At 47.1% G+C, this 16,156-nt stretch overlaps 1 protein-coding gene across 2 annotated transcripts; it reads left to right on the top strand.

The window, feature by feature from the left end:
* The first annotated feature begins 1,605 nt into the window (after positions 1-1,605).
* Positions 1,606-16,145, top strand: LOC130530037 (sodium- and chloride-dependent taurine transporter-like). 2 transcript variants are annotated; one of them, XM_057040888.1, is made up of 14 exons: positions 1,606-1,763; positions 5,096-5,325; positions 5,408-5,542; positions 8,019-8,253; positions 8,358-8,490; positions 8,582-8,716; positions 9,770-9,873; positions 9,996-10,120; positions 11,346-11,458; positions 12,688-12,825; positions 13,168-13,270; positions 14,182-14,282; positions 14,373-14,543; positions 14,715-16,145. In XM_057040888.1, the coding sequence occupies exons 2-14, from the start codon at positions 5,097-5,099 to the stop codon at positions 14,868-14,870; spliced, it is 1,878 nt and encodes a 625-aa protein (XP_056896868.1). In that variant the 5' UTR covers positions 1,606-1,763; position 5,096; the 3' UTR covers positions 14,871-16,145. The 2 variants fall into 2 exon arrangements, with proteins under 2 accessions (XP_056896868.1, XP_056896867.1); XM_057040887.1 differs by lacking the exon at positions 1,606-1,763 and adding an exon at positions 3,550-3,706.
* Positions 16,146-16,156: the final 11 nt, after the last annotated feature.

The raw sequence follows: 16,156 nt of genomic DNA, 5'->3' as shown, positions 1-16,156 counted from the left end.
CATCGGTTTGACGTGAGGAGGAGGGGGGGGAGGGGGCTGGTAAAAGAAGAGCGCGGCAGTCAGATGCTTAAACTTAAACATAGCCGTGGTAATATGGGATTAAGCCTGACGCGCTCCCTTCAGGAATTAGCAACCCGGACAGAGACCAGCAAACAGGCGGGGGTCCCCTTAGTCAGCTTTATCAAAGGTGGGGGGGCTCAGAGATTCAGATTCAGGTCCTTTATTGTCCCACGAGGAAATTTACAGTGCAACAGCAAGAGCACGCAGAGAAAAATAAAATAGAATAGAATAGAATTTGGAATATACAAAGAGGATGTATATTTACAATAATCCAGGTAAATGGATACTCAGCCCCTGTATACCTGTACATAGTACAGAGGGTGAATACAATATACATATCAGAATATATATAATTCAGATTGTGCTAGCGGGCGTTATGTTTATTGTGCAGTCTGACAGCAGCCGGCAGGAAGACTTATGTAAGAAAAAGTACACACTACAGAGAAGACTTAGAAGAGCCCACGGGCAGACAGACACGCCCTGTTGATGGAGAGCTCCTCGGGGAGGCTTTCTCAGCTCTTTCACCCTCTGCCCCTCATGTTTATGTTGGCCTATAGAGCTCATCCTAAGGTGAGTCACAAGGTTGTGGCAGAGTGCATGACCAGCCCGCCTGCATGTGAGGCAGGATTACGCCCTTACCGGACCATGTGACCGCTGCGTGTCCTCAGATTAGAAGTAGACTTATAGATTGTAGCAGCGAAAAGACATGCTCAAGTTATCCAAGAGAGGAAGGATGGTGGGGGGGGCAGTTTGTCTCGAAACCAGCGAAAAAAAAGTTTCCTGTGGAAGGGGGAAGTGTGAAAAGAGTTGGGGGGATGACAGATTGTCACACTGGAATTAGGAGGTTATTGGCACACAAAGGGTTAACAGGAAGTAAGAAGATGAGCGGGTCTGCGCCTGGGGTGGAGGAGGAGGACAAAAACAAGCATCTGAAAGTCTTGCATCAAATATTTTATGCTGCACAAGATAAATCAACATAAAATTACTGCCCTCCCCCCCCCTCCCCCCTTCTTGTTCTGCTTTTACCATGGGCCTGTGTCTGATTGCACATGACTGGCTCCATATAATTCCCAAAACAGTGTGTGCGTGTAATCGATCCGTGCAGAACACGTTTATCTGGACGCTGGCAGCGCAACAAAGCAGCAGCTGCAGCAGCCGCGCAGATACCATGACAGACATGTGCATACGTGTACACACACATGCTATGGATTTGGAATGTGGGACGTCTGCAGTCATGTTAAATTTAAAGCCTCATGGTCATAGTTTTGAACAAATGGCGGCTTTCTTTATCAAACTTGGGCTGCTCTTTGAATGATAGAGGCTTGAAACTGAAATATAAATCCCAATCTACTGAAAAATAACCACCCCCAGCTGCAGCAATTAATCTACAGATGAATGGAATTATTATGCATTTAAAATGTGTCACATTGCAGGGAATCTTATTTTAAATGCATGCACGAACAAAGCGGGGATTCATTTCGCAAGTTATTCGTCAGGGTGGCGTGTGCGCGCGCGTGCGGGGACGCTGTGAGACTGTCACTTTAAGAAGTTGCATGTAGAAGCTGGTGATTTTCCACTCAAACTGATGAAAAAAAAAAAAAACCGTGCATCGGCTCAAACAGAACCAACGCGGACAGATTGATGAAAGGGAAACAGCGAGCGAACCTCCAACAGGCCAGAACCGTCGCCGCTTGACCCACCAGGTAACCCGCATCTTTGTGCTTCACGCTTCCGAGGCTGCGGGGGTCGGCTCGTTTTTTAACCCTAAAACGTGTGAGGCGCACAGATACTTCCGGTCTTGTATTCCTTTATCATTTTTAATGCTTTTGGTCTGTTTAAAGGGATCGATGACGTCTTTCACAGCCGGATATCAGACGCGGACTATTTTTTTTTATTCCTTCCACGCAGGTCGACGCTGGGGTTTCTGTCTCACGCATGCTCATCGATCCGGACAACATGGCTTTAAAAACAAACAAGGGGGGGAAAGCCGAGTATCACCTTTGATTCCCGCGTCCTGCGCGTGTCATGAAACACGTTCTCTTCTCTTTCATCACCTCCCCCAGGTCCGCCTCGTGCGCGCGCGCCTGCAGGTGCGCCTTGAAGCGGCGGATGGCCGCGTGATGGTTTTAGTTATTGACTCAGATAAAAGCATATGTTTACAACCTTAACCTACATTTCCTGGCTCTGCATCGTCTAGTAGATGATTGACGGACACGTGACCCCCAATAACCTCAGCCCACCCCTCGCAACAGGTAAAAAAAAAAAAAAAAAAACCCGCAGGGGATGCTGGGAATAAAGTGGGAAGAGGGGCGTTTCTGAAAGTTGTTGGAATTTCTTTTCTTTTTCAAAAGTACAATAAGATTTATGTGTTTTGGCTGCGTGAATCACCCGATTGGAGCCCGTTTGTTTTCGGTCCCTTCTTGTCTTTCTTTGTTATCGCAACTCAAACAAAGGCTTCTCTAATTCTGACCAATAACTGTAAGACTTTTGGAAATAACTAACCGAGATGAGATCAGATCTGCTGATGGATTAGTCCACTGTCATCGCTCTTTTATTATGCTGTAGCTGAGCTTTAAACCAAACCAAAATTCCAACAACAGTTCTTTGACGCCCGTGTCACTTTTCAGCAACCCCGACTTTTGCGCAGAAAACAACCCCCCGACCACGGCGCCCCCCCCCCCAACACACACACACACACCACACACACACACACACACACACACACACACACACACACACACACACAATAGATTAGACGGTGTTTGTGGGAGGTTATGTAATGCAAAGGAGCGCGCAGAGCATGACACTGACCAAAATATGGTGGATTATAGCATCGTGCAAAGCTGGGAGGTTACCGGGATGAGGATGTGTGTGTGCGTGTGTGTGTGTGTGTGTGTGTGTGTGTGTGTGTGTGTGTGCGTGTGTGCGCGCAGGGCTACACGGACAGCTTGTCATCAGCTGATCCCTGTCCTGCATTTAACTCTGCAAATCCTGTAGAGGAATTTGTCAGTTTTTAGTTGACTCCTGCACGCCGCCCTCTCCCCTCGGAACGGAACGGAGCGGCGGTTCGTGCACGACACGGGGCACCAGAGGAGACACATTCCCTTATTAGGAAGTGCTATAAGCTGATAATGAGCTGGTTTACATTTCTCAGATAACAAACCGCATTTCTGGAAGGAATCACAGTCAGCTGATCGGAAACATCCTGACTTCTGGGAATTCAATAAAGTGATTTAAATAATAAAAAAAAAAAACAACAACAAAAAAACAGCAAAAACATTAAAAAAGTGTCTTGAGCCTCCGTTCACTGTTTATTATTTGTTTATTTTCTGTGAGAGCAAACACCTTTATCAGTGTTAGACCAGTTCGGGAGTGAGGGGGGGCGTGTGGCCCCTCTCTGCCCCCTCCAGGCTCCAGGAGGAGTGAAGTGGAAATTTACAGTCTCCTGCGTCGCTACCTGAATCGCCTGTGACGGCGGGGCTGCGTCCAATCTCTGCTTTGGATTTAATTGTCTTTAGTCTGGGGGCGGGACCTGCTGTCAGCTCCACTTCTTGGGACCCCTGTCAGCATAAAGGCATTCGGTACAGAGGAATGGTGACAGCTGAGAGAGCGGAACCCTCCACATAGATGCAGCCATGAAGGAAATGTAAGTTTGACGAAGCGGAGCTGGGACTACATGGAGCTGTCAGCCGGAGTTGTGGATGTGCGCGTTTTGCGTAAAAGGTTGATTGAGGGTTGTTTTTTTCTTATTTGGCTTTAGTGCTTCGATCGGGCTTGTTGGTGCGAAAGGTTGTTCTATGAGAAATCACAGCTGTGCTGAGATTTGTGGGTTAAACTCCGGCGAGGCTTGTTTGATGGGCGAAGCAACTATAACACCTTTAAAAGAGAGAGAGAGAGAGAAAAGGCAGAGCGGAATCACTGTGTGTGTGCGTGTGTGCGCGCGCGGGGGCGCGCACTGGGAGGGGGAGGAATGGATCCGGAGGGAAGGAAACAGGATGAGAACCAGAGTCGGTCCAGTTATGTAAGGAGGTCTGAAAAAGGCAAAACGGTTCAAGCTTGACTTGTCATGCAGGTCGAGGACAGAGAAATTACAGCGAACGATGGAACGTGGAGCGCACATGGAGCTGTGCGTGCGTGCGTGTGTGTGGGCGTGCGTGCGTGTGTGCGTGGGGGGTTATTAGGTGAACGGTTGTTGGCAACAATGTGACAACTTTTTGTTATCCTCAGTCCACACAGCGAATGCGATTGTTCGTGCTGATAACCGCGGCGATGGTTGATGCTCCTCGTGGGAATTAACGTTAATCCCGGGTCTCCAAATAAATTCCAGTTTCTTGCCTTCCTCCCTTTTGTTCTCGGCCGTGAGCTGGGATCTTAGCCCGCAGTTGGGACGTGTCTCGGTTATTCTTGTCCTATTTAGGTTTCTTATCTCCTCTGCGGCTCATGCAGGGAAATAGGATCCGCTGGTTGGTTAAAACAAATCCCGTCTTTCCTGGAAAGGTGGTTTACAGTGTAAACAGCCATTGAATTTAAGCCGTTGTGTCTTTGAGCTGGATTACAGAAGCCTGACTTGTTGCTGGTGCAGGAGAGAGGAGCACTTTTCCTCCCGGGAACGGTGGAAACCATGTGTGGTTTCCATTTCCTTCACTGACCCCCTCTGAGGAGGAACGTCAGATAACTTGGCCGCCTGTTTAGATAATCCAGAGACGTGGACGTGCACTCACTGCTATAAGCGACTGCTTTGTGACGCCTAAAAACCCCCTAAACTTTAGTACTTTGCAATCTAAACCTATGTCTGATTGATTTATTGCGGCGCCAACGCTCCTTCCTTCACTTTCAGTATAAATCAGCTTTGGAGTGCAGCCGCAGGTCTGAGTGACCTCTCTGCATCCCTTGTTCAGATTAGCAAGATTAGAAGAGTCGTATATCTCAGTCAGCACACTTCAGGAGAATCGGTGGAGGGCATTATCCGCCTAATGCTCCTCTCTGTCTCACCTCTGGCTCACTTCTTGCTTTTCCTTTTTCGGTATGTCTGCAGCATGGCACAGAAAGAGAAGCTCCAATGCCTGAAGGACTTCCACAAGGACACCCTGAAGCCTTCACCCGGGAAGAGCCCAGGCACGCGGCCCGAGGATGAGGCCGAAGGCAAGGCCCCCCAGAGGGAGAAGTGGGCCAGTAAGCTCGACTTCGTCCTGTCTGTGGCCGGAGGCTTCATCGGATTAGGGAATGTCTGGCGTTTCCCTTACCTTTGTTATAAAAACGGTGGAGGTAGGCAGCAGCCGGCCGTCCGAGTGAAAAACAAAGCCTTCCGAACACAACTCGGAGCTGTTTTGCTCTCTCTCTTAAACAGGCGCGTTTCTGATCCCGTACTTCATCTTCCTGTTTGGCGGCGGACTCCCAGTGTTCTTCCTGGAGGTGGCGCTGGGCCAGTACACGTCTGAGGGGGGGATCACCTGCTGGGCCAAGCTCTGCCCCATCTTTACCGGTCAGTCCTGCACACTAATGTCGATTCGCCACCGCAGCGGCCCGCACCCCGAGGCCTTCCTTTTCCCACGCTGCCGCCCTTTTAGGACGTTAGACTGCATGAAACTGAACTGAAAGGATGTGAGAAAGCTTTAATTTTCCCTTAATGTGCCCCATTTGATTTACTGAGGAAACACAAGTCACTACTGTCCCCCTCTAGCCCTGCCTATAGATTCTGCTCTGATTTACATCCTGTTTCCAGCAGTCAGTCAGGCTGTGTTCAGTAAACAACGTGCGCCTGCACAGTGCTGGAAAAGCAGATTTTTGGGCGTGCACCCCTCCGTACTGGTCTTAATTCATCAATTAGTAACAGATTTTCCTGCTGATAATGACAATTTGTTGAATATTCGACTGGAAAAGGCCCCAAAACCAAAAGATTTGCAGATAATCTAATTTTCCAGCAGCGATATCATACAATACTGCCACTGTGGCCCACTGACGGGCTCTCCGGGGGCCTCTCGCTGGCCCCTGACCTTTGCACACCAACTGTATTTGAGCTAATGGAAACACTGACCAACCACATGAGGTTAAGGGATTAAAAATCAGGCAAAAAAAATCAGTAACATGCCTCCCCGATTCTACAGGCTATAAAATATTAGTTCCAGAAATGGAAACATCCTGTTTACACCAAGTGCAGTGCGATACCTAAACAGGATGCTACCCTGCGGGTGTGAATAATATATGTCATGTGATTGCTGCTGCTTTTTATTTTTTTATTTCACCGAGTAGCTAAAGAATGAACAGCCAATCAGAGAGTGGCCCAACAAGTGACCCAATAAGTGACCTAACAAGTGGATGTAGAATTCATCAAAGCGGCCCGATTAAACACATGCGGTCCAACGTATCTCTGAGCCCGCTGCAGCGTCACGCCCTTACTGTTGGCGCTGAGGCTACGAGATGAAGGGGGAAGGAAACGGAGCAGCAACAGATCTCCGGCAGCTGTCAACGGCCCCTGCTATTCGTGGATGTCGACCATGTGTGTCCACAGAAGACAGCGCTCGCTCGACGGGCCAATCACACGCCGTCCCATTGTTCCTCCCCATTTTTATGTGTTTTTATGACACGGAGCCATCGTGGCATTATCGCCCCCACTCCCCTACCCTCCCCTCCCCTCCCCATCCCACACACACACACACACACACAGCAGCTACCTAGCTGACCTGTCTCTCAGTTTACATTTGGAATTTAGAATGTGGGAAGGAGGAGCTGAGGGGATCAGTTTATTAATACTCTGGAGCATGCGTATGTGTGCATAGGTTCATGGCAAAGTCATCTAAAAATAGTGTAAAAACACTGAGGATGAGTTATAACGTAGCTGACCCCCCCCTTCCCCTCCCTTACTTAATGAAGAGTTCAATCAGGCCTGATTGTGTCCTTGTTGCTGGAGCATGTCGAGGTGTGAATTCCACTTCGGAGTGCTCTGTTGCTCTCAGTTTACGCCTGCTAGCGCCGTTGGGCGTGCCGCAGGAATATTACGTTTCACCAGCGTGTCGGCATCAGGCTGTAATGGTGGAAGAACAGTCATCACAGTTGTCCTCCGTTCCTTTTAAGGTTTCTTGCATTTTTATATCCAACCGTACCCTCTTCACTGCAGCTAGCGCTAGCGGTGAGGAGACCTTGAGCGCTAATTCAGTAATTTAAAACTATTAAGTTCTATTTGGACCCCCGGGGGCCGAAAGACTGTACAGGAGCCAAACTCTTCTCAGTTCCCACAGGTGTTACTGAGGCTAACTTTTACTAGCTGCGGATAGAAACACACACCGAAACATTTCACGCTGTCTATTTATGCTTGTGGTGTGACATGACGCACAATGGAAGACCAATAATTCACACCGCTGCCTGTTGCTATCATTTGGATGATGATGATGATTGAGGATGATGACGACGCCAATCATCCAGCCAGGCAGGCCCTGATCTATTTTTGAGAATTCCTGCTCTTGCATGTGCTCGCTGTAACTCAAGTAACAATGCTGACAGGCGTTTGCTTCAACCTCGTGTACCTGATTAAACACCTGACTGCAGTTACAGCTTGATTATGGTCATAAATCTTCCCGAGCAAAACCACCCAAGAGGAGAAGACGCTGCTATAGCTGAAGGAAAGTCGATATTCAAATTCATGCATCTAAATGGCATCATTGCGTTTCCTGTTGGTGTAATGGTCAGGCGTCCAAATACTTTTGCCCCTTATTGTGTATTAGTGTTTAAGAGGTTATGTGTCTGCTATTTTTTGGGCCCATTTCTTGCCCTGTCTTCCCTCCCCTCCTCTACCCACCAGCAGGAGGGGCCACCACATGGGCCTGGTCCTGCTCAAGCTTTCTCTCTCTGTTAGAAGGCTTTTTTTTGCCACTGCTGCTTGCTGTTGGGGGTCAGGCTCATGTTTGGTTGGTTAGATGCGGCTGTTGCTGAAACGGTTCCCCTTCGCTCCCTCTCCTCCTCAGGTATCGGATATGCGTCTTTCGTCATCGTGTCTCTCCTGAACGTCTACTACATCGTGATCTTGGCCTGGGGGCTCTACTACCTGCTGCAGTGTTTTCAGCCGGAGCTCCCCTGGGCCAAGTGCAAGCAGCCCTGGAACACCGACACCTGTGTGGAGGACACCGTCCGCAAAAACAAGACCCTGTGGCTGGCGGTCAACACTACCAACTTTACCTCCCCTGTTACGGAATTTTGGGAGTGAGTTGTTCTTGGCGACACGCAAGAGTGCACGCTGCGCGCATAGATGTTGGGGTAGACTAAAGTGCACTAACCCTGTGTGTGTGTGTGTGTGTTGTCTGCAGACGCAACGTTCTGAGCATTTCCACTGGGATTGATGACATAGGGCCCCTGAAATGGGACCTGGCCCTGTGTCTCCTGGCTGTGTGGGTCATCTGCTTCTTCTGCATCTGGAAAGGAGTCAAGTCAACTGGGAAGGTGAGCGGCCTGGAAATGATCCTCACCCAAATGCTATCCGGCCTCGGATTTTTCACTCGTTTTGGCTAATGCTTTGCCACTTCCTGTCTAGGTTGTGTACATAACGGCAACTTTCCCCTTCGTGATGTTGACTGTGCTGCTTGTGCGTGGAGTGACCCTGCCTGGGGCATATGAAGGCATCAAGTTTTACCTTTACCCCGACCTGAGCCGCCTAAAAGATCCAGAGGTGCGAACCAGACTCATTTTGTTGCTATTTTCATAGCTTCTTTTATCATTTCATATGTATATATAATGTTTTCTTGAGTAGTCTTATGGGAACATGCCAATTTTTCAAAGAAAATGCGTCACCTTTCATCCACAGCTAGCTGCATTACCTAATCCTAAATGTTTCTGTATTGTTTGCTTTTTTTGTAACTCAAAGAACGTCAAACCACACATGTCTGGCCTGCCTGCGTCTTGTACAAAGTCGAAGGTGTTGAAACAAATTAGATTTACCTCTCAGTCTGCATGAGGTCTAAAATAGAATCACTAACGTTACACAGCTACTGCTCAGAGTGTGATCACTGTGGCAGATTGTTCTATTTTTAAATCAGCTTTTCTACTATATTTGTTTACAGTTTAGCATAGCATAATGGATGCCTCTATAGGTCTTTATAGCTTCATGGAAATACACTTCCAAATGGCAATAATGGTGATGCCTCTGTCATAAAGAAAGTTGTTATGTTAGTAGCAGATACTTTTGTACTTTACTCTGTGCACTATGTCTAAACTACATTACTTTGAATTTCCTTTAGCAATTTTATGGCCCTCAATTCATTCCAATAAACCGAAAGACTTTTGAAACCGCATGTAGGCTATTAAATTAGATTATGATCCATCAAGTATTATAGTATTAGCCTGTGATGCAGCACATAGGCTACTATATTAACTTTGAACATAAAAACTAGTTCTCTATATTAGTGTGTAAATATAACTACACAATAACTACACTACACATCTTTTGGCTACTACAATAACTTATAGAGTTCACAGGCTATAGTAGCCTACGATACATGTTTTTAGGCTACTAGATGATACAGCTTATTGTATAAATTCCATGGCTCCTACAACAGCCTATTATATGGCCCATTGGTTACTACATCAGCCTCTTACACAATATCTGAGCTAATAATTAGCATATAGCCGAATAAACACACATCATTTAATTGTCCTATGACACAGCATATGGGCTAATGTATTACCCAACGATAAAGCTGAAGTTTCCTCGTTGCCTACTCAGGTGTGGATTGATGCCGGGACTCAGATTTTCTTCTCCTACGCCATCTGTCTCGGGGCCATGACCTCACTTGGGAGCTACAACAAGTACAAATACAACTGCTACAGGTGAGCCGGGTTTCCGCTGGGGAGGGAGGTGCATGACAGCAACTCGCGTCAGAGGCGAGAAAATGGGAACTTTGGTTCCGCCTGTGTTCATTAACAACCTCCATGACATATGTGTGACATAGGAACTGTTTGCTGCTGGGAGTCCTCAACAGCGGTACCAGTTTTGTGTCTGGCTTCGCAATATTTTCCGTCCTGGGCTTCATGGCACAAGAACAAGGGGTGGACATTGCCGATGTGGCAGAGTCAGGTACGAGGGTCCGAGGTGATGGTGGGTGCTGCTGCCCCCAAAAAAGAAAACGCAATTGGAAACGTAAAACGAACAAAAAAAAAAACAGAATTGAGTGACAACAAATTGAACATAAATTGAATAAAAGAACTCGATTTAAGGGTCGGAAGTGATGATGCTGGAATGTAGAAGTATCGGCAATTGAACACTCCTTGAGCAAAGGCCTCAAAGAAACGGTTATTTTGGTGTGGAACCCCTTCAGACACCGCGGCTTTGGTTGGGTCACGTGACTCTTTAATGCACAACCCTGTGTGCTATTAAAAAGCTCCCGCACTCGGCCTTCATCTTCATCATCATCATCCTTACCGGTGCTACCAGGTTTGCCCCACATCCAACCTGCTGACGGCTTTTAACAGCTCCACTGGTTTGTAATGGTAAGAAGGCTGGCACCAGTCTGTGCTTCAGTCCTGCTAACCAGGTGTGGATCGCCCGAGATGGACAGTAGAGATGGACCTTTTGACACCTCATGCAGCCTTTAAAGGAGACTCGGACTCAGATCTTGACTGGAGTTCCGATTGGATTCTGTAGTGACGTTCTGTAGTTTGGTTCGGGCCACTTGCCAAAGATCTACATTTGGGAAGTGACCAAATCCAATAGTTCGTACCCTCTCAATATTTGGTACCTTCCGCTCCAAAGAGGTGGTTTGACCCACTGCCCTCTGCTGATTGGTGGATAAAGAATGGTCACCTCTGTGGTAAAAGGGGCCATTTTTTGCTAATTTGTGACCAATAGTGGGAGATAATGTTTCCACACGTATCAGCTGGTTATGGTTGCTGTTAGCATGCTATGTAGCATGAACGATCCAACAGCCAACTCAGTAGCGGCTCTCCCACTATTTTACCCTGTTAAATTGACTCAGCATTTGTGTAGAAGACGATGGTGCCCAGATCCAGTCCTTAAAGTCCCAGTCCAGCCAGGACTTCTGTCCTACCAGCTGGACAAAGCTTTCAGCTGGGAGAAAGAAAGCAGTTTCTGCCTGGTAGGACAGAAAACCCGGCTGGAGTTCAGCCCTCCAGGACTGGATCTGGGCTCTCCTGTACATAACTTCCTGGCAGTGCAGAGCCCTGCTCAGCCTCACCAGGTCCATCCACGCATTGTGTTTCCATGTCATCAGAGCCGACACCAGGCAGAAATGTTCATTCCTGTCTCCACCCCTTTCCTCCTTCCCCGCTATGTTTTTTCCCAGGTCCGGGCTTGGCCTTCATAGCTTACCCCAAAGCTGTGTCCATGATGCCGCTGCCGACCCTGTGGGCCATCCTGTTCTTCATCATGCTGCTGCTCCTTGGCCTCGACAGCCAGGTCAGAATTTTCCAGTTCTAAATGGTTTTGAACTGGTCAACCGTTGTCGGGTCAACCGTTGTCTCACTCGCTATTTTTGCAGTTTGACATCTGCTGCCCCGAATGCGTAACACATATTTAGTGACCCCCCCCCTTCCCACGATCCGCATGTAGCATCTTTAGGATACTGGATATCTGTCTGACGGGGAAAGCGATCCATACCCTCAGGAATTTCACTACCGCCACCGCCCTCCGCTGCGCTATAAGAGGATTAATCTTAAATCCCTATGAATTCCCACACAAACTAAATTGATGACATCACAGCTGTGGAAGCTAGGAGGGAATCTGTCTTTGGAACGAGGCCGATCTTTAATCATGAAAAGAGTATCGTAGGTTGACAAAACGTTTCCACTCTGGCTGTATCATATTTCCTGCCTCCCAGTGTAATTCTACTCCTGTGCTAACGCAGACCTTTAATGTGGCTGGAATCCTCCCAACCAGTTGAGATTGGGTGGCGGCTTGCGGGTACTGTGCCAGTGTGTGTGTGTGTGTGTGGGTGGGGGGGGGGGGAGGTTGTAATTTTACATTAAAAATTAGACTAAATTACACCCACTTTGTTAAGTTTATTTAAATATTGTCCTGGAGAAGAAATTCATGTCCCAGTTTACTCATGTTCATGCTGCCCAAATAGACTAATATTACCCAACTTAGCGCCCCTAGTGGCCAGAGTGTGTCTACACACCTGGAAACTTGTTTATCCACATAGGTTAAGTCACCCATCGCCATCACATACAAGGTCACTTTTAGAAACATTCTGGTATTTACAGCACCAATGACGCCAACGGCGGCTTTAGCTAGCCGCTATCGGAAGCTCCCTTGTTGGTCTGAAGACGGTCATCAAGAGGCTTACGCAAGGGGCTTCTGTTAGAGGTATTTAGCGCAGCAAAACAACATACTTTTATGCCATTTGACTTTGGTGGAACAATTAATCAGGCTGTTTTGCCATTGTGGGCCGTCGAGAGGCAACGTGGAGACCGTGACAGTGAATTACTGTTCTGCCCCTGTTGTGGCGCGGCAGCAACAAGCCGTCTCTGCAGAGAGGAGCCCTGTTTCAATTCTCATTACTGCCGAACAAAGAGCGCTTTCATGCCGTAATCACTGTTTGCGGAGGCAAAAACGGGAGCCGCGCGCATACAGAAAGAGGTTTGCTTTCCCATGAGAACTTAATAGTTACTTCTGTCCCCCTGCAGTTTGTTGAAGTGGAGGGGCAGATCACCTCCATCGTGGATCTGTTCCCCTCCGTCCTCAGGAAGGGTTACCGGCGGGAGATGTTCATCGCCGTGGTGTGCTCCATAAGCTATCTCCTGGGACTTGCAATGGTGACAAAAGTAAGTCTTTCCTCTGTCGCGTGACCTTAGAAGCTGTGGCTCGGCGTGTTTGAATCAGCGGCACAGATAAGGCTGCAGGCTTTCCACTCGCCTGCTGGCTGCTGCATTCTCAAGGCCAAATATGGCGTCCTGCCGCCTACACCACTGACATCCTGCACGTTTGACCGGAGCGGTTCAACATGCCCTTTTCCATCGAACACATCTCGGCACCTGTTGAACTCGGCCTCTCCTGGGAGGGTGTCGGCAGCCCCTGCATCCCCACTTCCTCCCAGCCCATCAAATCCCCTCGTTTCCTCTCTTTATCAGACCACTAATAAATTCTGCTTTTCTCCCTTTCCTCAGGGTGGCATGTATGTGTTTCAGCTCTTTGACTACTATGCAGCCAGTGGTGTGTGCCTTTTGTGGGTTGCATTCTTTGAATGCATTGCTGTAGCCTGGGTTTATGGTAAGTGCTAACGGATCTGCGCGTTTGGCTTTTGTAAATTAATGGCCCTGGAGGAGGAGCTGAAAATAAAAACAAACGGGCACAAATCATGGCATTGGTGGCAAACAAAATGTCCTTGTGGTCCTAATCAGTGGGAAATATGTTGAAGTGCATGCAGGGTGTTGGTGTGGTGCTACACTGTGATTGGATCTCTTGGTTCCCTCCCCCGAAGTCCGAGGCCAAGAGTGGAAAACTTTAATGACTCAATGTTTTGATTTAAAAAAATAATTCTAACTGGGTGGTTCCCTCTTCACATCAACATGCCTCCCTAAAATAGCAAGAACTTTATTTGCTAAGCTAATTGAAAACATTTTTGTGTCTGTACACAGTAAAAAAGCATAAAAGCCTCTATTAATCACCATGTTTAGAATATACGTCATATCAATCAGTGCCCGATAGTTTTGGTTCGGTGCATGTCTTTTATCTCCGTGCACTTTTCTTTGATGAGGAACATAAGCTAGCGCTAGCGCATCAACGCCGGGGCGGGTTATTGTATTTCTTAGCAAGTGCAAATGAATGAAAAATATAAGCAAAACCTTTTGCAGGTCACGCGGAGACCTGATCTGAACCCTGAAGGTCACAATCGGGGTCAGAAATGAAGCACAAAATGGCCGCCAAACGTGACAATAATGACCACAAGGAAGAAATGCACCATTCAAAGCAGGAAAAAAGTTAAACGCAGAAAAAGCTCAGACATATAAATGATGAGTAAACACGTTAGTAAAACTGGGCTGTGTCTGAGATGGACAGAACACAGATAAGGGGCCATAAATCCCACATATACAAGTTGCGTAACTGTATGTAGGTCATTTTGAAATGGTGTGTAAACAGTGGAAACTTACTTGTTGAACCTCCTTTTTCGTTATCTGTAGGAGTTGACAACTTCTACGACGCTATTGAGGACATGATTGGCTACCGACCAAACCCGTGGATGAAATGGAGCTGGACCATAATCACTCCCGTCCTCTGCATGGTGAGGGTCGAAGGGCATCGCGTTGTGCCGGTTGTGAACATCTGACACGGTTTTACGGTGGGCAATTACAGAGGCATGTGTCTGTTCCAGGGCTGCTTCGTCTTCTCCCTGGTGAAGTACAAGCCGCTGACCTACAATAAGGTGTACGAGTACCCCGACTGGTCCATTGGTCTGGGCTGGTGTTTGGCCCTGTCCTCCATGATCTGCATCCCCATGGTGATGGTCATCAAGATCTTACAGTCTGAGGGACCCCTGATTGAGGTAGCCTGACGATCTCACGACATTTGTGTGCTAGCAGCTATCACTAGCGAGCGTTAAAGCAAGCATGAGTGTCGCTAGCAGTTAGCATGCTAGTCTGTTGTGTTTCTCATGTGCCATATTCCCATGCCTGCTTTGAAATGACTAATCAGTAACCCACTTGGTCGCTTTCAGAGGATCAAAGCCGTGGCGGCCCCCGCGAAGTCTGGCGTGAGCTCCCGCCCGAAAGAGTACAGCCTGAAAGGCAGCGAGCTGACGCAGCCGCTGGATCCAAATGGGAACAATGGCTTGCTGAAGCCCACCCACACCATTGTAGAAACAACGATGTGAGTGCTCTCTGTGAGAGGAACCGAGATGACTTGCTTTCTTTGTTATTTTAGCATTTTAACTTATCTCATTTGCTCACAGGTTTAGGTTTTTACTGTCCAACATATTCACCTTAGCGGTTTAATTTCTATCAAGAGTTATTCTGTGTGTCGTCTTTTTTTTTTCTCCTCTTGTAATTTTATTTTTTACTATATCAAGCCTGTCGGTTAAATTTGTCGCTGTATTTGGCACTGGTTTTATTTTTAGCATTTTTTTTTATATATAGAACATCAGTGTTTACTACCTTTCTCGTGATTCAGGAGTTTAGGATTGACCTCTTTCGTTTAACTGATGAGGACCCATAAATGGAGTCAGCTCAGTGAATAATTAACACGGTATAAAACATCTTAACGACCATTGTCCCGTTACCCGCGTTATCTTCTAACCTGTTGTTGTTTCAACCCCCTCGTTCCCGATTGACACGACCTTGTCCCAACATCCGTACTTTACAAATTAGGGGTTTTTGCTGAAGACGTCTGAGCGAAGGGAAAAGATGAAGGGGAAGAGTCGTTTCTGTAGAGTCTTTGATCACTGCCTGTGGGAGTACAACCAGTTAGGTCCAGTGCATTTATCAAAAACCTTTATTGGCACTTTATGTTTGTTTTTACTGTCGCAGAGTATTGCAGTTACATGTGCAACACGGTTCAGGAGGAAATGTTTTTAGCTTCTAATGTTTTGATATTGAAACCTTTGACATTTACTGTAAACTATTGTCTTCCCGAGACAATGATTCAAGGCCAACAAACATTCTGAATTAAAAAAAAAACAAAAAAAAACCACGTTAAAACTCTCTGAACAGCTTGCTACTGTATGCTAATTTACTTTTTGAGTAGCAGAGAAGCTCTGCAGAACTACCACTGGATTCTAGTGTCTAATGTTTGTTTTAGGCATTTGTAATATAGAATTTGAATTGTTTTTAAATCACATATGCCTTTTTGTAATTTTATACTGTGCATCAGATGAAACCCACCATCAACTAGTTTCGCCGAAAGGACACCTGATCATTTCTAGTCCTCTGCTCTGGCTAAGCGCGCTATTCAATTCAACTAAAATGACGTTCAGTAGTACGACGCGGGCCATTAAATCCCGAATCTGAAGGCGACGTTGTCTGTCTGTGAAATCGTGAGCTACTCGCAAAGTCAAGTGTACCAAAGTATTTGTGTCTGACAGTTGTCCCCTTCTGGGATGCACAGTGCATCATAGAGATTACAAATAAACATGTCTTCTGACTGTGTGAAAGGACCTCATTT

The sequence above is a fragment of the Takifugu flavidus genome, chromosome 8 (assembly GCF_003711565.1).
Source record: "Takifugu flavidus isolate HTHZ2018 chromosome 8, ASM371156v2, whole genome shotgun sequence".
Classification (NCBI taxonomy): Eukaryota; Metazoa; Chordata; class Actinopteri; order Tetraodontiformes; family Tetraodontidae; genus Takifugu; species Takifugu flavidus.
Note: the sequence above shows the minus strand (reverse complement) of the source record. Positions and strands in the feature narration are given on the sequence as shown.